The sequence below is a fragment of the Asterias amurensis genome, chromosome 5, assembly GCF_032118995.1.
Source record: "Asterias amurensis chromosome 5, ASM3211899v1".
In the NCBI taxonomy this organism is placed as follows: Eukaryota; Metazoa; Echinodermata; class Asteroidea; order Forcipulatida; family Asteriidae; genus Asterias; species Asterias amurensis.
This window is the reverse complement of record NC_092652.1, coordinates 22,536,163-22,563,956: the sequence shown is the minus strand read 5'-3', so window position 1 is coordinate 22,563,956 and position 27,794 is coordinate 22,536,163. Positions and strand designations below refer to the sequence as shown.

Sequence of the window (27,794 nt, the reverse complement as noted above, 5' to 3'; positions counted from 1 at the left end):
TGTGAAGTAAAAAGCAATTGAATACGGCACTGCATATAACACTATGTAGAGAAACTGAGCAACCTTTTATTACTAATCAATGAAATCCGTCATCAATTATTTTTTTCGAAAAAAAATCCGCAACTCGGATTCGAACTTGATGGTCCTTGCTCTATGAGACCAACGCCATGAGAACCCGGACGAATGATTTGTAAACCCACCATTTAATAATAAAAAAATGTTGGAGGGTCTTGCACTTATTAGATTGTGTACGCGATATTGGCGTTCTGTGTTTCATGTTTTTAGGAGACTTGATAAATTAAGAGGCCGCTTTAGAGTTCATGTATGCCTATTTCTAGGGCTTCATTATTTGTGAAAACCGACAGCAAATCGGTTTGGGGCAAAGCACATTATTTTCGGAGGTGTAGTACGCAGTACCTAACTTCCAGACGGCTGACCTTGAAGTTTGTACCTGCCACAAACTTAAAGGAACTCTGAAGTTTAATATCGACCAAAACAAGCAGAGTATGTTCGAAACGTCGAGGCCAAACCGGCTCTTCTCAGCAGAGCAAACACTCACACAAATAAGGTTTACGTGACATGGTTGTACCCGCAAGTTGACTATTTATTTATTGGTTCCTCCTATATTTGATTGGTTTTAAGAGGCTGAGAGACCTGAGTATTTCTTTCGTGTTTTTGAACATTGAGTCTGTAGCACCTGTCTGTGCGGATGGTGATAATAATGTGCACCAGCCTGTAGTTTGTTCGTCTGTAGTAGCGCCCTCTATTGATAGTGTTTTTTGTGATTGGTGCAGTTGCTACACCGCCAATAAACAATTGAGTGGTTTGTGTTTATTGATGTCCACGGATTCTTGACTGCTGTGAAAATGGACGAAAACAAGAGTAATTCAGACGCCAAATTCAGGAATCAAGTGCTGGAAAGTTTCGCAACAGTTACATCTAAGCTGACCGAGATTGAATTGAATGGAAGGGCTTCTACTGACGAGGTTTGGCATGAACCACGGAATGACAAACGGAAGGTGTTAATTTTGTTTACATAAAATTAGACCCAGAGCTCTGGCGCTATAATAGGCCATAGGCCTACTCCCTTTTTAAAAAAACTTGATGGGTAAAAAACCCCAAACTGAAATGAATTATTGTTGTTATATTAATTATTTTTGTTACGTAACATGGCCCTTGAATGTGTTCACACGTAGCTTCTATTGCAAATTGGATTGCCTCCCTGCAAGTAAATTCCACCAGTTTAAAACTCTCTGTCTGGCTATATTGAATATTAAAGTATGAAAAAACAGAATATCCTGACTGAGCGGGCTGGGGTGTTAAAGGCAGTGGACACTATTGGTAATTACTCAAAACAATTAATGGCATAAAACCTTTCTTGGTGACGAGTAATGGGGAGAGGTTGATGGTATAAAACATTGTGAGAAACGGCTCCCCCTGAACTTTGAAGTGCCAAAGTTTTCGAGAAAGAAGGAATTTACCACGAATTTGATTTCGAGACCTCAAGTTTAGAACTTGAGGTCTCGAAATCAACCATCTAAATGCATATAACTTCAAGGGACAAGGGTGTTTTTTCTTTCATTATTATCTCGCAACTTCGATGACCGATTGAGCTCAAATTTTCACAGGTTTGTTATTTTATGCATGTGTTGAGATACCTGTGAAGGCTAGTCTTTGACAATTACCACTAGTGTCCACTGCCTTTAAAACTCTCTGTCTGGATATAAAGTATGAAAAAACCCCAGAATATCCTGACTGATGAGGTTAGGGTTGGACCTACTTTTGTACAGCTTCATTTGTTGGCTGTAGGCCCTGTGGCGAAGAGAACTTGACAAATCGAAAATTCTCAGGGTCCAAACCGAACCCTCAAGACCCCTGAGTATCTATCAGATCTCCTCAAAGCCATGTGGTGACGGCCTTCTGTTCTGCTCTTACACTTATAAGTTGTATGCTAGTTCGACACTTAAAAGTTAAACTGATTAATACAAATGGAAATGTTAAGCGTTTAGCACTAATTATTGTATGCTGAATCCCAACAATTTCACAAGTATGACACAGTTTCAGTTGGCATAAAAATCCAGCATTTATGTTTTAAAGCATTAGTCACTTTTACAATGACTTCATTTTGAGAAATTGTGTTTCTTTTTTTGTAGATTTTTGCTCGTGTGCGATGTAATGTCATCACAGTTGGTGAGATCGACACAGTGAAGCAGCAGTTTGATGCCGAGTTGTTCCTTGGTGTGACATACAAAGAGCCTTTAGTAAAGGGACTCACTAGAGAGGTGAGATACTGAGATAAATGAGAGGTCCAGGAGCCGATTTCACAAAGCAATAAAGTTCACCGCAAGACAAATTGTCAGTTTTACCGAAGTGATTGTATTGTGACATCACATTATGTAGCAACTATGACTGATTTGCTTTTAAGATCAATCTTAGGTCGTCTTGGAAATGGCGACTACGGCTAGATCAGTGCGTCTGCCAGTGTTGAAGAATAGGAAGCAAGCACGATCTAGCCGTAGCTGTAGCCGAAGTCGCCGTTTTGTACATGGCCTCAGCTCTTTGTGAAATCGGCCCCAGGCCTCAAATAAACCATTGGCACTCACCGTGGCAATTGTCATGGTATTAAATTACCATGGTCACGGGTGCCCTTGGCTTTTGGTGTGGTGCCAATTCAATACAACTGGCCTTATAATCATTGAAGTGCCCTCACCAGATGAAAATTACTGTGCTCCTTTAAAGCCATTGGACACTTTCTGAACAGAACAGAAATTAAAAGTTTACAGATTTACAAATACTTTACAGGGTTTACAGAAGGTAATGGTGAAAGACTTCCCTGGAAATATTATTCCATGAAATGCTTTACTTTTGGAGAAAACATTGATACAATTATTAATTCTCGATATCGAGAATAACGGATTTATTTTAAACACATTTTAAACACATGAAATTGAGGCTTGTTTGGGAAAGTTTTAAAGGATTAGTCTTCATGTCTTTGAGATTTCAATGCTTGACTAAATGTTTCAGGATGTTGACTGGGATAAAATGTGGTCCCCGAGAATCGTCTTCACCAATGCGGAAGAAATCAAGAAGATGGAGTGTAAGCACAGAATAAAACCAGCCGATGATGAACATGGGGAACCAGATGTCTATTTTACGTATCGGCTGAGAGCCACATTCAAGACGTCCATGTACCTCAAGACATTCCCTGTGGACTTTCAGGTACGTGTAGTATAGGCCATATCCGAAACTGCGACTTTGGCTACAGCTACGGCTAGATCACGCGCATCTGTCTAACCTAGCCGTAGCAGTAGCGGAAGTCGCCGTTTCGGACACAGCCTTATTGCAACACCTCTGCTAAAGATCCCCTGCACAAAGCGCAGCACACTAAGATACGCACCTACATGTACATGTATCCTGTATGCCATTTAGGGAGTCACATTTGTACACAAACGGGCACTAAGGATTCGACTCTTAAAATGATGGAAATGTTAGAAGCGCATTGTTTGGAGGTGCGTTGCACACTGTGTAAGGGTCTATAGAAATCAATAGACTCCCAGGTAAGCTGAGGTCACACGCACAGCTTTTGAAAGCTGGTCCTTAGCTGTTTTAAATTAAGTTGACCACCAGAAAGCCACTGCTAACTACATCTGTGTTAATTTACTATATTGCATGATACAGTTAATGCAATAAAACAAGCAAATTTGTGTATTATTAAAAAAGCTGGTTTGTTTGACCTTGAAAATTCCAGAAATTATCAGTCAAGCTAATGTCTGACTGGCCAGAGACTGACGTGGAGTTTGTCAAGGATACCAACATTAAAGACTCCATTAGAATGGACACATTCTCAGGTAAATTTCATTTTCCTTATACACAGGCCTGTTTGCTTCTTTTTTTAGAAGGGCAATGCACCAATGCATTATCTCCTTAGTAAAGGAGATAACATTTTACAATTGTTGCACGCTGTGACGGGGTCCATGGCGTTTTGTACACCCGAGGGGGAAAATGGCACCCTCGGCTTCGCCTCGGGTGCCATTTTCCTCCTCGGTTGTACAAAACCCATGGACCCCAGTCACAGCGTGCAACAATTGTTTTGTTATACCTTGGTAACATTATTATTCCTCTTCTCGAAGTTCTGTTGTTATCTTCAAACATTATTACGACGGACTATTCATTGTTTAATAAGCAGATGAACAAGAAATTATTCCCTCGAACCCGCGGTTGTTTCGTACACAGCGCTGGAAATCGACCAACGCTGGGAACGATCAAGGTGATGTACACCGGTGTACATCACTTTTCATGTTACCTGGCCCGTCGAGCCATGTAACATGCATATTTGTTGCACGGCACGTGATTGGTTCTCGACCAATCAAACTTCACAATTTGTACAGAGGTATAACAAGAGGAAACTGCAAATTTAACTGGAGCATGGAGGCAATTATCCACACTGTAAGGCCATGTCCGAGCAGCGACTTCGGCTACAGCTACGGCTAGATCGCGTGCGTCTGTCTATTCTTCAACACTGGCACACGCGCTGATCTAGCCAAAGCTGTAGTCGAAGTTGCCAATTTTGGCCTGCTTCTCATCTTACTCTTTAACGAACAGGAAGCCATGAGTGGGAGCTTATCCCAGCGGTGAGTGCTGCACCAATCAAAGGGAATCGAGAGGAATCCTCGTCCCATAGAGTGTATCCAGTCTATCATATCTCCATGTACGCCAAGAGGAAGGGACTCTACTACTTCTGGAATCTGACTTTGGTTTTGGTGAGAAAGTTTTATAATCTGCCTAGGATCGATTTTACAAAGCACTAAGATTCATCACAACATGCGTTGTCGGTATTTCCAAAGTGATTTGTATATTGGTTCGCACTTAAAATCAATCTTAGCTCTTTGTGCAATCAGCCCCCGTACCCTTTAGCTTATTGAGAGAGCATGTGAAAGTTTTCTTTGTTCAACCAGAAATTGTGGACACTGTCTGCAACTATTTTGTCAGACCTATCTCGCAGGGCCTATAATACCTTTAAATATACATGAAGACAGTGATACTGATGTAACATGCATTCTTTTAGCTTATTGATGTAAAAAGAAATTTGCCTAGATGAAGTGCCTCTCGGCCATTCCATGGCAAAACAGACAAACTCAAAAAATGACATTGAGAAAAGCAAGTACAGAGATAAGCTGTTTTGCGGTAAGAACGAGCAGAAGTGTAAAAAGAGGCCAAGATAGGACGTGTTATATTTACATCCATGCATAATATGCCTTTAAAACTTTGAATGGGAAAAGGGCTATCAATTTACCAAGAAATTGTTTTATATATTTAAACAAAAATGTTCGGGTGTGGCTGTTCTGCTCTAGTCATTGAGAGTAAAGTATGTCCATCTTCCTTCTCCAGATGCTGATAATATCCTTGTCGTTTGCATCCTTTGCTGTGGCTGCCGACCAGCCTGAAGATCGGCTGAGTGTGACACTCACGTTACTCCTGACTGCTGTAGCCTTCAAGTACGTCGCTGCGCAGTCCCTTCCACCAATCTCATACCTCACACTTCTTGTAAGTAAAGGTCATAACAGGTCTGATAGATCAAAACTTGCTTAGCACAGAACTACTTTTGCTCAGCACAAAACTACTTTTGCTTAGCACAAACAACTTTTGCTTAGCAAAAGTAGGTTACCAGCCAGAAAAATATACAGTTACAGTTGCTGTGGCTGGTTGCGCGATCAATTCTTGCTTTGTAGCCAAGACATCTGCTAAGCAGAAATTTCTGTTTAACAGCTTTATGAAATTGGGCCCAGTGTGGAAAAATTAAGGATAAATCCTTGTGTCCTCATGACCAGCCTGAAGATCGACTGAGTGTGACACTCACGTTACTCCTGACTGCTGTAGCCTTTAAGTACGTCGCTGCGCAGTCCCTTCCACCAATCTCATACCTCACACTTCTTGTAAGTAAAGGTCATAACTCAATTTTTGGGAAAGTTCAAATTTGGTACATTTCTAAAACAACAGGCATGACATTCTTCCTACTTTAGTCTTTTTCTTATTTTGTTGCCCTTGGGAAACATCTGCAAAATTGTGAATAAAAAGCCTGAAAGTCTTCTAAAGCCTACACCATGAGTACAGGTTTGTATGTAAGCCTTGGTACTCAATTAAATGTTCCTATTTTTTTCCTTGAACCAACTATCATGCCTGAAATATGTGATTGGTCTTTGTTATAAGCTCTTATTTCACGATTGTCTACCTTCCGCCCAGGACAAAAAGCAGGACAGTTCTTTTTAGAACTGAGGAGTCTCCCGCACACCAAAATATCTACTCCGCGGTAGTGGAATATATAGCAAGACAGTTCTCTTAAGAACAAAATCTACCTGGCAAGAAACACTCATGGTGTTACCGCTAACCAAATATATATTGATACTTTACCATGCAATGCCTCAAATCTTATATAAGTAAAGGTTATAATGTTTCTTTTTGTTTTCTGTAGGACAAGTATGTGATATTTTGTCTGGTCTTCCAGTGTATCGCCGTCTGCCAGAATGCCGTTGCATCCGTCTTCACCACACCAGAGAGCATAATGCTCTTTGATACCATCTCAGCATGCGTTATGGTTGGGGTTCTTGTTTTGGGACATCTTATTACGATCATCTATTTGTACATAGCGGTAAGTGGTTTTGATTTGGATTCTAAGCACCTGGGTTCAATTTCATGAAGCTGCTTAATATTAAGCTAATTTCTGTGCTTACTATAGCAGAAAATTATGCTTGTGCGTAAGCGTATTTTACAGGTAAGCAAGAAAAGAAGACGGCCAGCTTGGGCGTCCACCTAGATATGCATTGTTACGTCATCCATTTTCATATAGCACCGAAAGGTTAGCATGCCTTTTTTGTGCTTAAGGTTAGCAGCGCTATGAAATGAAAATCATACAGTTAGCACATAATCGTCAGTTAAAGACACTGGACACTATTGGTTATTTATTGTCAAAGACCAGTCTTCTCACTCGGTGTATCTCAACATATGCATAAATCTTATATAAGTAAAGGTTACTGTCAGATTAATTTAAGACACACCAACAAATATGACCCACCCAGATGTAAAACAGCTCGCTACAAACAAAGTGCAATTCCTCAAATCGTCAGTCTGTTAAATATCTTTTAATATAGTTATGTGTGTATATATATAATAATTGTACTTACTGGTTTTTTTTTACCAAAGTATTTTTGCCAATGTATATAATAATAATTTCTTATTTGATGTCCTTTTCTTCGTTTACTTCTACTTGATGTAATTTTTTTAACATATTATGATGTTGACATGTGCAATTCAGTTTTTTAACTGCGAGTCATGTTTTAATAAACCATTTTTGAATTGAATTGAATTGAATTTGAATAAAATAACAAACCTGTGAAAATTTGAGCTCGATTGGTCGTCGGAGTTGCAAGATAACTATAAAAGAAAAAAACACCCTTGTCACACAAAGTTGTGTGCTTTCAGATGCTTGATTTCGAGACCTCAAATTCAAAACTTGAGGTCTCAAAATCAAATTCGTGGAAAATTACCTCTTTCTCAAAAACTACGTTACTTCAGACGGAGCCGTTTCTCACAATGTTTTACACTATCAACCTCTCCCCATTACTCGTTACCATGTGAGGTTTTATGCTGATAATTATTTTGAGTAATTACCAATAGTGTCCACTGCCGTTAAGCAGCGCTCTGAAACTGGGCCCTGGTTTTACATTAGAAAAAGAGTAGTTAGTCTAATAATTGGGTGTAACTCTGCTATTGCTCAACTCCAAAGAATCCCATATTCATGACACACTTGTGGAAGTCGATTGTTGTCAAGATCTGGCCTGGCACTTGTGAATACACTCCTTACTGAACAAAAAAATGAAAAGACCCAAGCACAGTTCAAAATTCAGTAGGTTTGGTTTTGATCAGGAGAATCTTTAAGTTAGAGCCATTAGAGCTTCTGAAAGGTGTGGTTATTTTTTTGTCAAGGTAGGAAAACTACAAATTGTCCTTTGGGGTCTTTCATGTTTCTGTCTGTTCTTTTATGGGTTTTCCCCTCTTGCCATACATGTGCGTTTGTGTATTTTTACGCTTGTTTACTGACTTAATTCATTGATAAATTTTCTGTTTTTATAATGTTTAATATTAATATTTTTATCCGTCCTGTAATTGGCGCTTGCGCTGTTGGAAGTTGAATAAAATAAAATAAAAAATAACTGTTTGTTTACTTTGGTTTCGGAAATTTGCAGACCTACATGCACCTCATAAGAAACATTTGGGAGGGTTGTAGGTTGTGTATCTGTGAATTAACACTTTACTTGTTTATTTTTTTTCTGGTTTACAGAACAGGAAGACAAATAGTATAATACAAAATGCAATCAAGGAATATAAGGTAAGCGGGTTTTGATTTTTTAAGTTGCTGGATTTTAAAGATGGTGTCATAGATTTTTTTTGGGGTCAACATAATGTTGATTTAAAAGCCAGGTTGTCACTAAAGCGATGCCATTTGTCACCTGTGACAGTTTGATCTGATTACAATGTCAACCTGCTGGGAAAACGGCATCAAGTGTCATGGTATTGAACAACAAATCCATGCTACAAGTTTTGCTAGCATTTCTGAAGCTGACTCTGATGTGAGCCACATCCTTTTAGCCAACCCACAAGGCTCCGTTATCGGTCCTCTTTGATACCTTCACTATGTACTTGAACCCTGTGTGCGATCACAACGTCAAATACCACCTGACACTATCCAATCCTACATGGTCTTCACTGATGTTCAAAACTGGTGAATCACAAACTAACATTATACAGAGCTGGAGAGAAAAATGAGGTCTTCACTGTTGCATCTCTCCTTCACCAGAAACATTTAAGTTGAGAGCTCCATTGCAATGATCTGAGCATGCATGTCACAAGTACATGAAAGTCCCTCAATTGTCACTTACTTCAGATACATCTCAAAATTATGAAAATACCTTTTTTTATTTATTTTTATTTTTATGCAAGTCGCCAGACACACAAGGCCTGAAGGCCACTTCAAGGTGTGGGCTACAATTATTTTCATCCAGAGGCCGTTGCCACCTACTCCTAGGGCTGAAACAGGGTTACCCCTTTTACAGTTCATACGGATGTAAGCTTGGGTATCATCAGTCTGAAGCCTGGCCTGTAGAGCAGAAAGCACTACCTCCCCAATTTTATGTAGCAAGTGTCATGACCGTGATTCAAACCCACACTCTGCTGATCAAACAGCAGAGCTTGAAACACGACACAAACACGTGCCATGCTGCTGCTAAAGACCCCTCTAGGCTTGATGATTATAACTCTCTCCTCATCTGTACTAAAGCAAACTGGTTGTTTGGGTTTGTGGTTTGTGATCCTTCCACCCCCCCCCCCCTAATAAGTTGAAAGTGTTCTGATCAGAGTGAGCAAAGATTTGCTGCTAATTGTTCTTAATTTATGAGAAGCTTTCTCAAAAAGATTGTTTTTATCTTCTTTCTCAAAGGAACTAAATGTGAAGATAGATAAGATGCGACAGGTCCGCAAAGAAGCAGAGAGGAAAAAGCAAGAAGTGAAGACTGTCCCCGCTAATGATGTACACAAGAAAACCAAGCGAGGAAAGAGGCTTAAAAGGAATAAGGTAGACGCTTCTGACAAACAGGAATTGCTCGGTGAAGGTTCAGAACCAAGTCAGTACTCAGGTGAGCTATAAAGATTTTTTCGAAACCAAGGCAGGGATTTGGGTTAGAATTAAATTAAGGCTTCACCCGTGTCTTTTGAAACATTTGCTTTCATACAGGAAAGCAATGAAGTCACTGGACACTGTTGGTAATTACTCAAAATGTTTGTTAGCATATTAACTTACTTGGTTACCTGTTGATAGTAAAAACATTGTGAGAAATGGCTCCCTCTGAAGTAGTAGTTTTTTTGAAAAGGAAATAAGTTCTCACTAAAATATTTGAATTGATTTCGAATCCAAGGCAGCTGAAAGCACACAACTTTGTGTGACAAGGGTGTTTTTTCTTCTATTATTATCTCGCAACTTCGACGACAATTGAGTCCATATTTTCACAGGTTGGTTATTTTATGCATGTGTTGAGATACACCAAGTGAGAATACTGGTCGTTGACAATTACCAATAGTGTCCACTGTCCAGAGGGACCCTATTGTTTTTACAAATATGAATCTATGGCTTAGAAAAACATCTTAGGCTCTGTATCTGTTTAGCTTCTTGTACATAGCTTAAACTCATTAAGTGCCAGGGTCATGTATGTATGATGTATTTTTTGTACTCAGGAAGTGCCATTATTGTGTATGTATGATCTATTTTATGAACATGTGTACATATCCAGTGTCTTCAAGCGTGTACAACTCGTAGTACACATCATCACTAGTGAGCATCATCACTCAAGAAATACTTTTGACTTTGGGATGTACCAATGCAACACAAATCGGCAAGATACATTTTGTTTGGAGAGAAACACTTAAAAAATATAAATTTATACAATTTTGAAAAACCTAAAAAAAGCTGGACATTTGATGTACAAAATGCTAAAAAAGGTGGGCACTGAAAGTGTTAACTAGTCTGTGTCCGAAACGGCAACTACGGCTACAGCTAGAATGCGCAGCGTGTCTGCCTACTCATTAACACTGTTTCAGACTTGGCCTAACACGGGGAAGAATTGAAGGAGCTACATATAAGACCATAGACCTTAATCATGCTGCCCCCATCTTGGTCATGTTCCTCGTATCGAATAACAATAATGGATGCTAATAATCATTTTGCAAATAGGAACCAGACTATTTTGTTCTTCCAGCCTCGGTTTGGTAACATTGATATTAATGGGAGAAATTCAAGATGGCTGCACCATGAAAAAGGTCTATAGCGTTGAGTTACCAATGTGATGGTCACGGAACCTTTTTAGGTCCAGTGCAAATTGGGCCAAAGTTAGAGGCTTTTTAATGCAGCAATTGAATGACAATTTAAAAGCAATTATATTTGTTTGTAAAAATTACAAATCCATTTTAAAAATTGGTGCTGAGGGTCAGTCTTTCAGATGGTGAAGTGATTGTCGAGTTGAGTCTTTCAAGGATTAGATTGCACACTAATACCGTCCAAGTATTAGATGGTATACACTATGTTCATCAGGTTTTAAAGGCAGTGGACACTATTGGTAATTACTCAAAATAATTATTAGCATAAAACCTTTCTTGGGGACGAGTAATGGGGAGAGGTTGGTGGTATAAAACATTGTGAGAAACAGCTCCCTCTGAAGTGACATATAGTTTTCGAGAAAAAAGTAATTTTCCACGAATTTGATTTCGAGACCTCAGGTTTAGAACTTGAGGATTCGAAATCAACCATCTAAACGCACGCAACTTTGTGTGACAAGGGTGTTTTTTTTTTCATTATTATCTGGCAACTTCGAAGACCGATTGAGCTCAAATTTTCACTGGTTGGTTATTTTATGCATATGTTGAGATACACCAACTGTGAAGGCTAGTCTTTGACAATTACCAATAGTGTCCACTGCCTTTAATGCAGCAATTGAATAATAATTTAACAGCAGTTATATTTTTTGTAAAAATTTCAAATCCACCTTAAAAATTGATGCTGAAGGTCAGTCTTTCAGATGGTGAAGTGATTGTCGAGTTGAGTCTTTCAAGGTATAGATTGCACATGATGAAGTAGGTTTTTTGCCACGGTTGTACGAAAGCGGATGCAGTTTTTATGTAATAAGTTAGTCTTTAAGTACTACTATATCGTCCAAGTATTAGATGGTATATGTTCATCAGGTTTTAATGAAAATTGAAAAGAGTCTGAAAAACAGAAGAGTAGGCATGAGTGATCATTTCCTCAAGATTGCGAGGAAAACAAATTGTGTGTGAATCAGCATTTACTCCTAGATCAAGTAGCGATATTATAGAAATTGAAGAATCATCATTTGATGCAAATTATATTATATGCAATGTTTAAAAGATTTGAAGTTTTGTTAAGTGACAGTTAATACGTGATTCTACAGCCTTCTGAGGGTTAGATCGTACGTTTTCATATGAGAGGGAAAGAGTCTGAAAAACAACAGAAGAGTAGGCTTTAGTGATCACTTCCTCAAGAAATGTTGGTTTGAATTTGGTTTGGGATCAGTATTACATGTACTCCTAGAGCAAGTTGTATATAATATAAAAATTTAAGAATATTGTGCAATGTTTACAATATTTTTTTTTAAAGGTACACACATAGGAAATATTGAGAAGTTTGTGACATATTTTTTAATATTTAAAGAATATTAATTTTCATATTGTGATATATTTCAAGCAATTTAGTGGACATGTGATGAAATTCATGTGAACAATGAGGGACTTTTTGGACGCCAGGTGGCAGCAGACTTACCAGGTAAATCCAATTAATTTTTTGTAATCTGGCATGCTCATCAGAACTATTTAAACAATAGACCTTTTCGCTAATACCATTGCGCAAGCGCAGACTGTTGAATGAGGTGCATTGTGGGATATTATATGGATCAAATTTGATCACCAGCTAGACCACAATGCACCTAATTCCAAGCTTTAAACGCGAGCGCCCGGTATTTGCGAAAATTTACCTAGCTCAGTTGTTAGAGTGCCGCCACGTTAATCCGGAGGTTGTTGGTTCGAATCCCGCTCTAGTCAATTCTTTGTTCAACCCCCAAAATCATTTCAAAATTTACCCAGTCAGTTTCCCTTGTGGTTTATATTGATATCTGAAACAAAAAGTCGCATCCCCTTAAGGTGATCCCCTGGCTGCCGCTTCCCAGGTTGTATCGTATTTTGGGTGTGATCCCTGGCTACACTGAAGTTAACGGTTGTATGGCTTCTGACTGGCACCCCCGAACAAAGATATTGACAAAATAGGGCACCGCCAATATTGGGCTTGATAGCTCAGTTGGTAGAGCACCGGCACGTTGGTTCGAATCCCACTCTAGTCAATTCTTTGTTCAACCCCCAAAATAAATTTACCTGGTAAGTTTGCTGCCACCTAGTATTCCAAAGTCTCCTTGAGGTTCATAGATTATGTGTGTGATACCAGTGGTACAATATTCACCTTGAACGTGTTTACAGATGAGCCATCTGTTTGTTTTATATTTTGTTATCCTGCTACCTGGGCCCAATTTCACAAAGCTGTTTTAAAAGCAGAAGATACTGCTTAGCAAAAAATGAGTGGGACACCAGTTGCTCAATATATTAACCTTTTGGAAATTTAGCTGGTAACCAGTTTCTATTGAGCAACATTTTTCTGTGCTTAGGATGTTTTTATGCTTATAAATATGGCTTTATGAAATTAGGTTCTGGTATGCAGGCCTGGTGCTCTTGTTTTAAAATTATTGGGGGAGATGACCACCAAAAATCAACACACATACCAAACAAAAAGAAAGATGTTTTTCAGTGTGTTTACACCAGTTTGTTAATACATTAACTCACAGAATCATTCTGTAATTTGTTTTTACATGTGTAATAATGAGTAAAAAAAATTTTTTCCAAATATAATAAAGATAATCGTAGAGGAGAAACACTTAAAATTTGCATCAGCCTTGTTTCATGTTTTTCAAATTTTTTTGTTTGAATTTTGTTTAATCAGGATAAATTTAGTTTGAAAAGTCTTTTTAAAAATGTCCCCTTTAAATTAAAAATCAAATAAAAGTTCCCTTCCATCGACTTACATATTACATCCAACAAAGCGTCTTTTGATTAATCTTTGGATTAATAAAAGCAAAGTTGTTATTAAATCTGAAAAAAAAAATCAATCATACAGGAAACATTTAATTTGAAGACAAAGTTTTCTTGGCTACTTTAACTTGCCTCCAATAATGAAAAACCTAATGCTTCGGAAGGTGAAGCAGTTGTCAAGAAACAAAACATCCTGTCTGAGATCTAGATGTGAACGTAGAGGATCTACTCAATTAACTTTACTGACGTTACTCCAATAAGCTCCATCCTACGACTTGGGTTTATAAACTCTGCAGTTGAAGGCGTACACTAAATCTGTACGTATGGGTGGTGACACAACCAGTTGCCTGCAAAGGGGATATATAGAAAGGCTGCGACTTCTTAGTGTGTTTAGAACAACTGTGTTGAAACTTCGTAGGCTGACGTTTTAAGAACTCTCGGCTGAAACTTGACCCAAATTTACCGATATTGTCACCACTAATCTACTTTACAAGCTACAGAGGAAACATCTTGTGAATGTAAAGCCAACAACCTAAAAGTGATATCATTTTTGGATGAAATTTGTTTCAATGATATCATGACATTTTAGATCTTTACTCTCAGATTTGAATATTAAACTGCGGCAAGGAAGAGCTACTATTACATCATAATGGATCAGAATCTGCCACCTTTAACCGCGCCAGACAAGCCAGAGGAGCGTGTTGGATGCTGTAATAAGGTTGTTGAGGGTCTCGATAGACTGCACGATACTTTGGAACAAGTGGGGAAACACTGCAAAGGCAAAGACGCTGAAGTGTGGCACAAGCCTAGGGAAGACGGACGGAAGGTGAGTCTAAAAAATTCTCTCTCTGGAGTTATTTTGCATGTTGTAAGATAAGACTTAAGGCTATGCATGGTAGAAAATTATAAGGTAAGTAAGGTTTTTGGTGACAAGAAATCTCTTTTTTGAACAGTGGTTGAACTGAGAAGAGCTGGTTTTCTGCTTGACTTTTCGATCGGTGTGCTCTGACCGATCAATGGGGCTCTTCCCCAGAAGACATTCAGAGCACACTGATGGAAGCGTCTTGCAGACAACTGGCCTTTCTCAGAGCCACAAGTATTCACAAAAGAGATTCAATTCAATTTGTTTCAATTCATCAACATTTATTCCCACCATAGATAATCAAATTGTCAGTAAAATTTGCCTTGTGCGGTTGTGTCAGGGCTCTTGAGCTTGGTTCATACTTCCTGCGAATGTGAATGTGAAGCGAATTTGATGCCACGTGACTGTTTTCGCAGCAATTGTTCCACAGGCGTTGAACACAGCCCAACTGATGGGAATTGTTCTTTGCGAATTTTGTCACGCCAAAATTTGTATCGCATTGGCAGGAAGTTTGAACCGGGCTCTAATCTCCGGTGTAAGAGAGAGGGAGCATCACAACAAGCTTTGAGTATGGTTACATTCTAGTACCTTTTGCTAAATCATTGCGGTTATCAGGTACAATTAATTTGAGAGTACCCCCTGTATGCTGTATGACACATAGATCAGACAGGAAACTTCAAATTGCCCCTTGATACCCCCATGCAGCTAATACAGCAAATCTGGTTCCTGCCCCACCTACCAACTTAATACACTAAAAGCCATTACAGCCCTTGGCCTCTGCCACCTCCGCCTGATCACCCCCCCTTTCAGCCTACATTCTAAATGGTCTACTGTAAAAACCCTGCCCTGTGTATCAAGATTGTATACATGATGAAGCCACTAGTGTAGCGGTGAAACGAAACTGAAAAAAAATTGTGAGTTTGTTCTCTGTTTTTTTATCAACATATTGGAATTGGTGATATTCTTTCTTCTTCTGATTTCTGATTGTTTTGCGCTCAGAAAAATCAGCAATTCTTTTTGGTTATACCCTGAAAATATATAACAGCCAATAATAATATTTGCAGTACATAGGTTCAGGTCATCCCTTGTAAAATTTCCTACTGAGGGTCATTTCTGAGGGTCAGATATTATACATGGTATCATGAGTTCATGAGTTGACAACTTCTTTTCATTAGCATACATTTCTTTTCTTGGAGAACATTCGCTTGTTGTAAGCTGTGAGTCAGAAACCAGTGTCACATACATCACATGTAATTTGTCTTACCATCAAATAATTTTGTTTCATATGTTTGTTTAAATAATGCAATTCTTGCATCAGGGTTTACTTACCAAGTAGGCCTAATTTCATAAAGATGTTCTGCCTAACAAATCCACCAGTCACAGCAATATAAATTGAAGGGTATGGTATTTTGGCTGGTATTCTATTTCTTCAAAGTCAGATTTGTCTGTGCATAGCTATCATTTGTGCTTATTGGCTGCCTGGAGCCCAATTTTGTCAAGCTGTTTATTAAGCAGCAAAAAGACTTCTTAACAAATTCTATGCTAAGCATAAAATAGGGCACCAGTCACAACACTTGTAAACTTTACTTTTGGCTGGTAACCAGTTTCTGTGCTTGTTTTTGTGCTTGCAGGCTTTATGAAATTTTGCCCTGATAATAATGTTGTGCTTGACTCTGAACCCTGCAGATCTATGCGCGTGTTCGCTGCAATGTGATTTGTGTTGGTGAGATTGACACAGTGAAGCAAGAGTTCAATGCTGAGATCTATCTGGCTGTGACCTGGAAAGAGCCAACCGTCAAGGGTCTCAAGAGAGAGGTAGGGTACTAGATAATCACTTAAAGTCATTGGACACTTTTGGTAATAACCATAGAGTTATATATAATAACTAGAGGGGGCACTGGCCTATATACGCGCTCCGACATGCGCGCAGGCGACCATTTTCTAAGGTGACAAAACTGGCATCTCACAGCGTGCGTTTGTGTGGCCATTTTGTATGTTGAACAAACAGCATCGCGTGAGCGTTCAATAAAAAAAAAACTCAAACGTGTGTTTCATATTCAACGCGCATGCAGAATGGCGCGCTTGTCATCTTGCGGTCCTGTGGCGTTTGTGCACAAAGCATCATTCGTGCGCCCTCTAGTTCTTATATATAACTCTATGGTAATAACTCAACAAATTAATTGGTCTTTGACAGTAGTAAATGATTACTTAGAGAGCACCGATAAGCGCAGCTATTGCTACATGTAGTTTAAAATATTGTGAGAAATGACTTCCTTTCGAAGTAGTGTAGTTTTATAGAAAGTGGTTATTTTCACTTCCGAAATTTGAAACTACTGAAGCCTTTCTCAGGCATCTGAAAGCACTAAATTTTGTGTGACAAGGGTGTCATTATTTTCTTGAAATTTTGATGACCAATTGAGCCAAAATGTTCACAGGTTTGTTATTTTATGCATAGGATACACTGAGTGAGGATACTGATCTTTGACAATGACCAAAAGTATATACACTGCCTTAAAATTATTCGAAAATTGATTTTTATGTGTGCTTTTTTGTATTACAACTTTTTTGTATTACTACAAATGTAATGCCACCATTTTTATCGAAAATGACTTCATTTCAGCTTGCAATTTTTGACAGAAAAAAATTGTTATAAAATAAATTTCATAATCAGGAATGTTTTTGTGCTCAGTTTTTAATCCCATGGTTTGACTTTACTCCCCAGGATGTTGATTGGGCTGAGCAATGGAGCCCCTGTGTGTACTTCTTTAATGCTACCACTATCGAGAAGATGGATTGTAAGCATAATATCATCTACCCAGAGAACGAGCCAGATGGTGTACCAGACGCTCAAGTGTCTTACAGAATGAAGGCTACCTTCAAGGCTAGCATGAGACTCCATGATTTCCCATTCGATCATCAGGTAAAGTCGTCAACAACCCTTGTCTGGATTATCTTTCTCAAAACTCAGCTTTGGCTTCGTCTCCGGCTTGGGCTCCGGGTGTTGCGTACGCAGTTTGAAACAGTGCGAGTGTGAACCCGCCTTCAGGCCTATACATTTTTGGAGCAGCGTGTATTTTACTTGCAGTGGTTTGAACACCAGCAGGCACACGACGGAGCCTGAAGCCGCAGCCGAGGTTCAAGAAAGGCACCATGTTTTCATTATGCCATGAATGGGTTAGAACCTGATTTCACTATCTTCCCAGGTCAAAATTCCAGTTGAACCTAGTTAACTGGGGTCAACTGGTTCAACTGGATAGTGACCAAACCCGTCCATTTTCCATATTCACCAACTGGTTTGAACTAGGTTTAACTGTGTTCAACTAGGTTGAAATTATAAACCAGTTGGTTTCCGTCCATTTTCCATATTAAACCAACTGGCATGGTTTTAACTTTGTTTAACTAGTTTATCAACTGGTTTCAACGAGTTCCAGTTAAACAAAGTTTAACTAGGTTCAAATGGGTTCAAATTTCGACCTGGGTTGAGATGAGTAACCAGCAAAGATTATAGAATACTGAAGGAGCACTACCACATTTTTAAACTTTAGCATTTTAAAAAAACTGAACGGATCAAAAAAACTGAAGGTGTTCTTTGTCTTCAAGCACTGTGAAGTATGTTCACATCATTCCTATTTATTAATTTTTGATTTAATTTTTCAAAAATAATGTTTCGTCTCCCCGTAGGAACTTAAAATCAAGTTGATGTCCGACTGGCCTATAACAGATGTTGAGTTTGTCAAAGATATGAACATCAAAGACTCTATTAGACTGGACACATTTACAGGTAATCAATACATTATTTTAGTGGTTTATTGTGGAATTTAAGATCTCATAGTTAGAGTAGAATTGCGACATCTATAATGATGACACAAAATCCTATGTGTCACATCATGAGCATGCAGGTTCAAGTTCTGGTCTTGACATTACCTTGGATCGTTCAAGTTGGTCTTTAAAAAGCATTTGTAACCGTTTTTTTTATACAAAATGCATATGGTTAGAAAGATGATTTAAAAGTAGAATACAATGATCCAAACAAATTTGCCTTGAAATTGCGTGGTTTTCCTTTTACTTTGCGAACTAACACGGTCGGCCATTTATGGGAGTCAAAAATTTGACTCCCATAAATGGCCGACCATGTTAGTCGACGAGGTAAAACGAATACCACCCAATTTTACTGATACTTGTGTGGATCATTATATTCTACTTTAAAAATATCTTTCTAATCATATGCATTTTATAACAATGGGTTACAAATGCTTTTCAAAGACCAACTCGACCTATCCAAGGCAACGCGTTCCTTTAAACAAACACTTTTTTAAGTCGATTATTGCTTGAAGCGTTGGGCCAGTAAAAATCATGACTGGACAAGCCGTGTGGTTTTTAATTTTTCAATTGACGAATAACCCTAATACCTCACTGTGACTTATCTTTGTGGAAATTGTCGGTAATGAACCTGAAATACCATTTAATTTTGAGTGTTGAAGCAGCATGACAAGTGAGAAAGGTCTTATGTACTCCTAGAACTATGACTGGGGTTCGTTCCTCTATGTGTCTACGTTCGTGGAGACGATAGCGCAACAATCCTCTTAGTTCTAGGAGCAGGTCTTTTCTTAGACTGGGCCCCTGAAAGATAGGTCCCCGCCGCTAGATCCAGTGATTCCATTGGATACAATGATATCATTTTGAAAATGTGCAGTGACATGAGCTAGCTGCCCAAACAGTACACTGCTCTCAGGTCCGCAATAGAATTTGACTGCGTATTTCTATGTGAAATGACTGAGTAGTCAAAGGTTAAACTACACGCCAGTTTTTGATGCTGGTCTCTGGCGTTATTCATGAGCCTCAAAGTGTGACGTCAGACAAAATGTCAGATGTTCAGGCTAGTCTTTTGCTTGCTCCACTCATTTTGAACCAGGTCTTGGTTCAGTAAAACTGTTGAGCTACACGCCCTGCAATCTTGTGGAATTCCCCCCCCCCAAAAAAAAACAAAAAACAAAAAACAAAAAAAAACATAATAATAACAATAATAAAAAAATAAAAAATAATAATAAATAAATAAATAAAATAAAATTATAATACATGTAACAATAATAATTCAAACCCTGGCTTAATGTGCTGTGTTTTCTTCTTTTTTTTTAGCTGATGAGGAGTGGGAGTTGAGTAAACATGTGATTGCCCAGCCAGTGGTTGAAGACAAGGCTAAGACAGGATCTCATCGACAGTATCCCATCTATCATCTCTCAATGCATGTCAGACGAAAGAGTGGGTTCTACCTCTGGAATGTGGGACTTATTCTGGTCAGTATTTCAGACATGATATTATTTCTACTCTTGGCTGTATACAAAATTCCTTGATATTAAAATTAAAGATCCTTCGCAATGATGGAAATTGTTTGAATGTGGGATACTACTGATGATTGGGAGAGGGAATATATGATTTCAGCACATGTTGTTCCCGTTTGTTTTAACATAATTCTTGTGTCACTTATTCAAAATAAAAATTTAGCTGCTGCGCAATAAACTGTCCCTCAAACTAAAAAACACAAAAATCGACACATGAACAGAGTGCCTTAAAAAGTTCAACTATCACACTGTGTTCTCAGTTTGATGAACTTGTTTTTTGGGTTTATTTATTAACTATGGTTCATTAACAACTACTACATGTATAGACAGGTAATGGAGGCAATGGAGGCAATGACCTTTGTTGCCCCGTGCCACTGACTTGGTGCCCCTTCAAGGTTTCCAATTGCAATTTACAACCTTCTCACATTTATTTTGTACGTGCCCTTCACCAAATGCCTGTATAGGATTGAAATGAATGTACGCCTTTTCAAGAATATTTATCACACTTTTTATGACGAGCATGTTTAAATTCGGCGTCTAACTGCAAGTACATTTTTATTGTGATTTTCAAAACAAAACAAGTTGATACCCCTCTGTAGTTTCCCTTGTACTTAAATATATCCAATCATATATCATTCTTATCGGGTCATCATATCAGATTCTTTTTATAGTCTCTCAGCACCAGATTTGTAACCAAGCAACACCGCGATAACTTTGCACAAAACAGACAAAATTTTCTCCTTGAGGCTTTCCCTTGGGAATCTTCATCTGTTACTTTATTTCTGAAACTAAATTGAAGATAAGTTCTATATTTATCTTGACAGTTGCCAAGTAGCCAATTAACTGGTTAGCCTTTTGAAAGGTTATTTCCTATTGTGTCGACGCTCCCAGCACCAGAGTGTCTGGTGATGACGTCTTTCGGTGTATTTCTCATTTGCAGTGCCATGACCCTTTGCCCTTGTGAGTCATTTTTGTTACGTGACATAGATCATGCTCTCACGAGCCTTGCTCACAAGGCAGTCGCATTATTCACTCCGAAAAGACGCCGCTGTAAACCCACCAGTATACACTGCATGGTGCGAGTCATCACACCGCACGACCCATCCGTATACACACTGTCACATCGTAGGACTACTGTGCACACAAGTCATCCGCACCCGTACCACTAACTGCATGCGGAGGCAGTCGGGCCGTCATGTCTACCTGCCTGTAATGCAATTGATTGTATGCATTTTTACTAAAAAAGGGGAGGGGGATCAGACCATTTTGCCAGTCCAGCCACAATTTTGGTGCATAAAAGTTATGATCTAGTTATGAGAGTTCTTCTCTTCCTCGTTTCTTTCCCAAGTTGCCTTGTCTTCGCTCCTTTAAGTGATGTGATAACCTGTACAATTAAGTCTCATACGTATTTAAACATTGGGACCTGTTAAACTGTAGTCAGTCCAGCTTCTATCGTCAGCAATTTATTTAATAGCCTTTGGGCCCATTTAACAATAGATAGTCCTAACTTAGGACTAGCCCTGGGAGTAATTAAAAACTTGAAGCTAGTCCTAAGTTGGAGATAAGCTTATAATATAACTCTTTGTTTATTTGTCTCATCGCACAGTCTGTTTCTTGTTTTGTTTTCTGTTGCCCCATTTTCTTGTCTCTATGTTTGTAGTTCGTCTGTCTAGGCTATCTCCTACAAACTTTTGCTCATGCTCTCTTTTATTTTCATCGTAGTATGAAATAAATGTTGACTTAAACTGAAAAATGAAAAACCCCAAACCAAAACATGTACTGTGGTTTATGTTAAAACCTTTTTGTGTTTGACTTTCAGTTGATGATTCTGTTGCTGTGTTTCACATCGTTTGCAGTCAGTGCCGATGAGCCAGCGGATAGACTCAGTGTTACTGTTACTCTTCTTCTCACAGCCGTAGCTTTCAAATATGTGGTGTCGCAAAGTCTGCCGACAATCTCTTATCTTACTCTACTGGTACGTATAGCGACTGAATTTGGGTCACAAAAACTTTCAGTATATTAAAGGAACACGTTGCCTTGGATCGGACGTGTTGGTCTATAAAAAGCGTTTGAAACCTCTTGTTATGAAATGCAAGGTGAGAAAGATGTTGTAAAAGTAGAATATAATGATCCACACAAGTATCACTCAAAATTGCACGGTTTTCCTTTTATGTCGCGAACTAACACGGTCGGCCATTTATGGGAGTCAAAAATTTGACTCCCATAAATGGCCGACCGTGTTAGTCGACGAGGTATAAAGAAAACCACGCAATTTCGAGGCATATTTGTGTAGATCATTGTATTCTACTTTTACAAGATCTTTCTACCCATATGCATTTAATAACAAACGGTTACAGAACGCTTTTCAAAGACCAACTCGACCGATCCAAGGCAACGTGTTCCTTTAAGCAAGATATCATGCAGGACCTTGACTGACTCTACACTGAAACCTCTGGGGGATGAACCTCTATAAATAGGTCAGTATCTATCACACTTCTGACGATGACTAGAGCGTGGCTAGTCGAAACGTTGAGACCAATTAAGAACTCACGCAGCTGCAGTGAAGTTGATATTGAAAAGTCCCCTCGAACCACTCATCAAAACTGTAATCCAGGTGGATTTTCTACCTTCCACCCAGCTAAGTAATTAATAAGCAGGACATTTATTTCAGAACTGAGAAGTGTCCTGAATTCCAAAAAATCTACTCAGCAGTAGTAGAGAAATCTCCTGAATTTTGAAAAAAACTTCTCCGCAGTAGTAGAATATTTAGCAAGACATGTTCTCAAAAGAACATCTACCCAGCTAGTAGATATACACTTGGTGTTAAAGGAACACGTTGCCTTGGATTGGACGAGTTGGTCTATAAAAAGCGCTTGTAACCGTTTTTTTAATAAAATGCATATGGTTGGAAAGATGTTTTAAAAGTAGAATACAATGATCCACACAAGTTTGCTTCGAAATTGCGTGGTTTTCCTTTTACTGTGCGAACTAACACGTCGGTCATTTACAATGTATGTGGCCGACTGTGTTAGTCGACGAGGTAAAAGGAAAACCGTGCAATTTCGAGGCATGTTTGTGTGGATCATTGTATTCTACTTTTACAACATCTTTCCAACCATATGCATTAAAAAAAACCGGTTTCAAACGCTTTTCAAAGACCAACGCGACAGATCCAAGGCAACGTGTTCCTTTAACACCCACCATACACATTAAGCAAGACACTTAACCATGCTTTGTCCATTGGAAGGGGCGTTATGAAAATTCAGTTCTTTCTCATTCAAGATTTTTGGCCAGAACTCAAGAAAGATAATAATATAATAAATAACATTTTGTATAGTGCTTTCCACTGGCGTTTCAAAGCGCTTTGTCTGAAAAGTGTTTTTAACCGAGTCTTGAATGAGCTGATGGAGGATGAGTCATGGACGTAAAAAGGGAGCTTGTTCCAGCAGTGTATGGGTCAATACCAGAGGTTATGAATGAGCTTATAATCTCACTTCTATTTGAAACAGGACAAGTACGTATTATGTGGACTGATTCTACAGTGTCTGATTGTCAGCCAGAACGCTATGATATCATTGGCCGAGTCTGCTGATCGTCCACTCTTTGACGTGTTGTCCATCTGTGTGCTGGCTGGACTCGTCCTACTGGTCCAAGCTATCTTTGTTTTCGCCAGTATGATCAAGGTAAAAAAGTTACTGTATGTTTACTGTTAATACAACAGACCAATCCATTGATATGCAGGATTGATAGTGATTTTTGTCTGAGAGCTGAGTGATTGTTAAGTTCAGACTATAAACATTTTTTCGGTGAATTATTTTCCTCTGAAATAAAGTAATATTACAACAAAAATTAAGGACAATGTGTTTACATATTGAACCTGTTTTCACTATTTTCTCTTGAATCGCATAAGGGATTAAGCCCAATTTTTTTCACAGGTTTGTTGGTCACACAAACATGTACACTGTCTGCAACTATTTCGTTCGTTCTACCAATCATGTGTATACATTTTGTGTATTATTTTCTAAACATACTTCCATTTTTTTTTTTTTTTAATAATAATTAAGATTCCAAACATCTTTATTTTAATAAAACTACCTGGCATATAATAATAATATCGAAGACTTATATAGCGTACGTATCAACCAAACAAGGTACTCAAGCGCTAAGTATATACAAACTTTCAGAAAGAAATGATTGCAGTGATGAATTCTGAGACCCAATTATGCAGCACCGTATAATGGTTTACAAGGTGCTACGGCGCATACAGCAGCCACAGCCAGGAACACCAGGGCGAACCCCTTCTCTTTTCGACATGAAGTGCACTGGGTTCTTTTACATGCGTTACACAACACAACATATGGGACTAACGGCTGGTCCCATCCGAAGGACGAGGCAGTGGTTAAGTGTCTTGCGACACTTCCATAAATATCCCACCTGCAGTTAGTCTTAAACTTGAGATACAGCATACTGATTGAAACGTTAAGTTGTCAACCAAATCAGAATAGATTTACACATGGTACTACTGCAAACCTCACCTGATTAAAGTTGTTTGTTCCTACTTTGCTAACAAGTGTGTTACTCCATGTACTTCCACATGTTTATATTACCAATTCCATCTTACACAGTCTTCTATTTGAAATTCTATTTATTTTCAGTCAAGAAGAATAACCAACTTGCTCCAAAGGTACACTAAGCAGTATACAGTAAGTATTTGTATTCTGTAAATATCGATGCAATATATCCATTCTGATTTGTCATCATTTCACCTCGAAGTATGTTAGGTAAAAATGTACAAGTTTTTGTGCCCCAAAGGAGCAAAGGAGATGCCTCACTGGAAAACAATTTATTTACTATCCCTGAGAATGCAGTTCATGGTGAGACCTTTGAAATTAGCTGTATGCAAATGATACAATACTAAATACTTTTGAGCTGGGTGTAGCCAAGTGGGCCAGAGCAAATATATCACAACCCTTTACTTTGTTTTATGTATTGTGGCGTGTCGTGGCCTAGCGGTTAAGAGCATGCATCGGATTCAAGCTCTGGTGTTCGACCAGCAGAGTGTGGGTTTGAATCCCAGTCGCGACACTTGCTACATAAAATTGGGGAGGTAGCGCTTTCTACCAGCAAGGCATCATCTGATTACTGATATCCAAGCCTAAATCCGTATGGACTGTAAAAGGGGTAACCCTGTTTCAGCCCTAGGAGTAGTAGGTGAACGGCCTCTGGAAAAAAATAATTGTGGCCCACACCTTGAAGTGGCTTTCAGGCCTTGTGTGTCTGGCGACTTGCATAAAAAACAAAAAAACAAACCCCCCAAAACAAACGATTTGTTTGTATTTGAGGAGTATTTCTCACTACTTATTCCACCCTTGCTCTTAATCTAGGATCTGTGCGACCAAATCAACCAGAGTTGGCAAGCTCGGCAGCTCCAAATGAAGGAGCGAGAGAAGGAGAAGAAGACAGAGGAGTTCGGAGAAGAATCCTTGGTCAAGGCAACAGAGCAGGTACAACGTATCTTCCCTGATGCTAAGACTAGGATTTCCAAGAAGAAAAGCCGCAGTCTCAAGAAGAATGGTGGATGTTTGGACTATGGGGAGGGAGAAAATGGGGTGGAGCTTCTTGCAGTAAAGGTGGGGCCCTAGTCCGTCCATCCACCATCTGACAGTAGACACTAAAGGCGAGCTCATATTTGGCCACAAATGTGAGATGCATGAGTTTGAAAGTAGGATTATTAAGAGACTTTTCAGGATTCTAGATAGTCTAGGTTACTGGGAATTTGCTGAACTCTACAGACAGGGGGCGTACAGAATTTGTTATTGAGATCTGGCTCTGTAGTGGTTAATGAGTGATAGCAGTTTGTCTTGGAAATAGCACCCTCTGTTGGTGGTCGTTTATGGGTGGGTGTGTGCGGTGTGCATGCAGTAGAACGTGGAATATAAACAAGAGGAAGGCGTTGAGCCAAGACTAGATTGCAGGTGGTAGGAGACTTTATGGTGAATCCATGATGAAAATACATACGGCATGAAAGAGAATTAGTTGCTCTTTCAAGCGGATAGTCTGCTGGGATGATTATTTGCAAGGCAGTAAATGATGAAGGTTTTATTGTAAGGCTGCAATAAATGATACATTGGTTTAAGCCGGTGTCCCATGGAAATCGGTTTGCCGGAGATTCTGTCCCCCAATAATGGGAAATGAACATGGGCTGGAGGAGGGTGTTTCAAAAGAGGGCGCTATCGGAAGAAGTTTGTACACAGTTCACAGAATGGAGGGACACAATCTCCTGCCACACTGGAACGGTGTTTATGACCAGCAAGAGACTTTCACTTACAGATTGCTGTGTATTATAAATTTCTATATACTCTACACAATTGATGGTTTTTGTGATATTGATTGATCATCCTTTCTCTCCAGACAGATATGACCCTGTTTATAGATGACTTCCCTGGGCAGTCAAGCAGCCTGTAATGCACCGGAGGGAAAAGAACGCTGGTGCCTTGACCGACGAGTCAATACCACAGGAACAATGACTGCTGAAATCCTGTAGTTGGCAATATAGTTTATATAATGGTAACGGTCAATCTGTATGGTCTATTACTTGATAAATAAATAGAGCAAACAACATAAAAATTGGTTAATGGCCCTTGCGTTTTCACCAGAGTAGATCATTTCTAAAAGGCCAACACAACACACACCCAAGCTGGTATACCCGTGGACCACCTTTTGTCCCTCTTTTGTTCATACAAACTTTTTTGCAACAGCTCCCGTTGGTTTTGTACACATTTTCCCACAGTGGACCTTTCCCAAACCATGGACTCTATTGTCCTCTTTTGTTATAGGTCCAGGTTTGAATGTGTTAACCTACTCATAAGCACCCACACAAATAATTACCATACTAGACAAAGCAGTCAAGCAGTGAAAATACAGAGACGGAATGCAGTCACAAAGTTATGAACAGTGAAAGGAAGACAAATGGGGCTGGAGAGAAGGGGCTGTAGGTTAATCAGGTGGAAACACACAAGACAAAAGTCAAAGGTGGGAAGAGGGATTTTTTTTTTAAACGAACAGGGCAGACTACATAAAAAGAACAACAAACTACAGGGTAAGTTACAGAATAATTTTGGGCTGAACAAAGAAACATTGACAAGAGCTGGATGAACCTCTGATTACTGGATTAATGAGCTGGCGCTCTACCAACTATGCTATCTAGCCCTGATGTTGGCAGTCTCCCTATTTTGTTAATAATCTTTGTTCAGGGGTGTCATTCAGAAGCCATTCAATCTGATGTAACTGATGTATAGCCAGGGATCACACCAAAGTTTACAATGTAACCTAGGGAACGGCAGCAGGGGGATCACCTTAAGGGGTTGCGACTTTGTATTTCATATCAAAGTGGGGAAACCTGTGTTTGTATGCTGTGCAGTCAACAGGGGCCGATTCATTGCTCTGCTTATCGCTAAATTCTGCGCTTAAGACCACCATTCTCCCCTTAATCTGCAAGCGCCAAATTTCTGCGCTAGCCTTTTAAGCGAACAATGTCTAGTAACATGGGGTATACATGCGCACAAGCAAAAATTCCCTGCTAACCCTTGAAATACGCTTGACGTAAGCGCAGAGTTCCCTGCTCCATTAGCGCCGATTCTTTGCTTACGGTAAGCAGAGCCATGAAGTTGATTCTTGATGATGATGATGTATTGGCACACAGGGTATTGTACAAGAAACAATGCAAAATTTTAATCCATGCCTATGCAAATTTTACTTGAAATGCAGCTAGCATGCTGTTATTTCTATTTAGATTTTCCATATGGCCTTCAGTTTTTTGATACATGTACACCATGTATGTAATTTCGAAATAGGATATTATATATTTTATGAAGAATTTGGGTATAAAAAATCATGTAATTATG

The 27,794-nt window shown here is 39.0% G+C and overlaps 2 protein-coding genes across 3 annotated transcripts; both read left to right on the top strand.

The window, feature by feature from the left end:
- Nucleotides 1-809: 809 nt before the first annotated feature.
- Nucleotides 810-13,486, top strand: LOC139937488 (gamma-aminobutyric acid receptor subunit alpha-6-like). Its single transcript, XM_071932640.1, has 9 exons — nt 810-1,019; nt 2,154-2,282; nt 3,025-3,219; nt 3,749-3,848; nt 4,603-4,760; nt 5,389-5,544; nt 6,470-6,646; nt 8,336-8,383; nt 9,491-13,486. Exons 1-9 carry the CDS (start codon nt 867-869, stop codon nt 9,695-9,697), a joined length of 1,323 nt encoding a protein of 440 aa, XP_071788741.1. The 5' UTR covers nt 810-866; the 3' UTR covers nt 9,698-13,486.
- On the top strand, nt 9,571-27,758 carry LOC139937489 (gamma-aminobutyric acid receptor subunit beta-3-like). Of its 2 annotated transcripts, XM_071932641.1 has the most exons (11): nt 9,571-9,686; nt 14,293-14,515; nt 16,238-16,366; nt 17,274-17,471; nt 18,233-18,332; nt 19,688-19,845; nt 21,710-21,865; nt 23,400-23,573; nt 24,546-24,593; nt 25,275-25,394; nt 26,302-27,758. In XM_071932641.1, the coding sequence occupies exons 2-11, from the start codon at nt 14,339-14,341 to the stop codon at nt 26,353-26,355; spliced, it is 1,314 nt and encodes a 437-aa protein (XP_071788742.1). In that variant the 5' UTR covers nt 9,571-9,686; nt 14,293-14,338; the 3' UTR covers nt 26,356-27,758. The 2 variants fall into 2 exon arrangements, with proteins under 2 accessions (XP_071788742.1, XP_071788743.1); XM_071932642.1 differs by lacking the exon at nt 9,571-9,686 and having other exon boundaries at nt 14,032-14,515; nt 26,306-27,758.
- Nucleotides 27,759-27,794: the final 36 nt, after the last annotated feature.

Excerpts from the sequence above, each read along its gene's own strand:
- LOC139937488 (XM_071932640.1), top strand. The coding sequence starts at position 867 with ATGGACGAAAACAAGAGTAATTCAGACGCCAAATTCAGGAATCAAGTG. Across the intron at positions 1,020-2,153 it reads CACGGAATGACAAACGGAAG|ATTTTTGCTCGTGTGCGATG; the intron begins GTGTTAATTTTG and ends CTTTTTTTGTAG. Across the intron at positions 3,849-4,602 it reads TAGAATGGACACATTCTCAG|GAAGCCATGAGTGGGAGCTT; the intron begins GTAAATTTCATT and ends TTTAACGAACAG.
- LOC139937489 (XM_071932641.1), top strand. The coding sequence starts at position 14,339 with ATGGATCAGAATCTGCCACCTTTAACCGCGCCAGACAAGCCAGAGGAG. Across the intron at positions 16,367-17,273 it reads TCAAGGGTCTCAAGAGAGAG|GATGTTGATTGGGCTGAGCA; the intron begins GTAGGGTACTAG and ends TTTACTCCCCAG. Across the intron at positions 25,395-26,301 it reads TGGTCAAGGCAACAGAGCAG|ACAGATATGACCCTGTTTAT; the intron begins GTACAACGTATC and ends CTTTCTCTCCAG.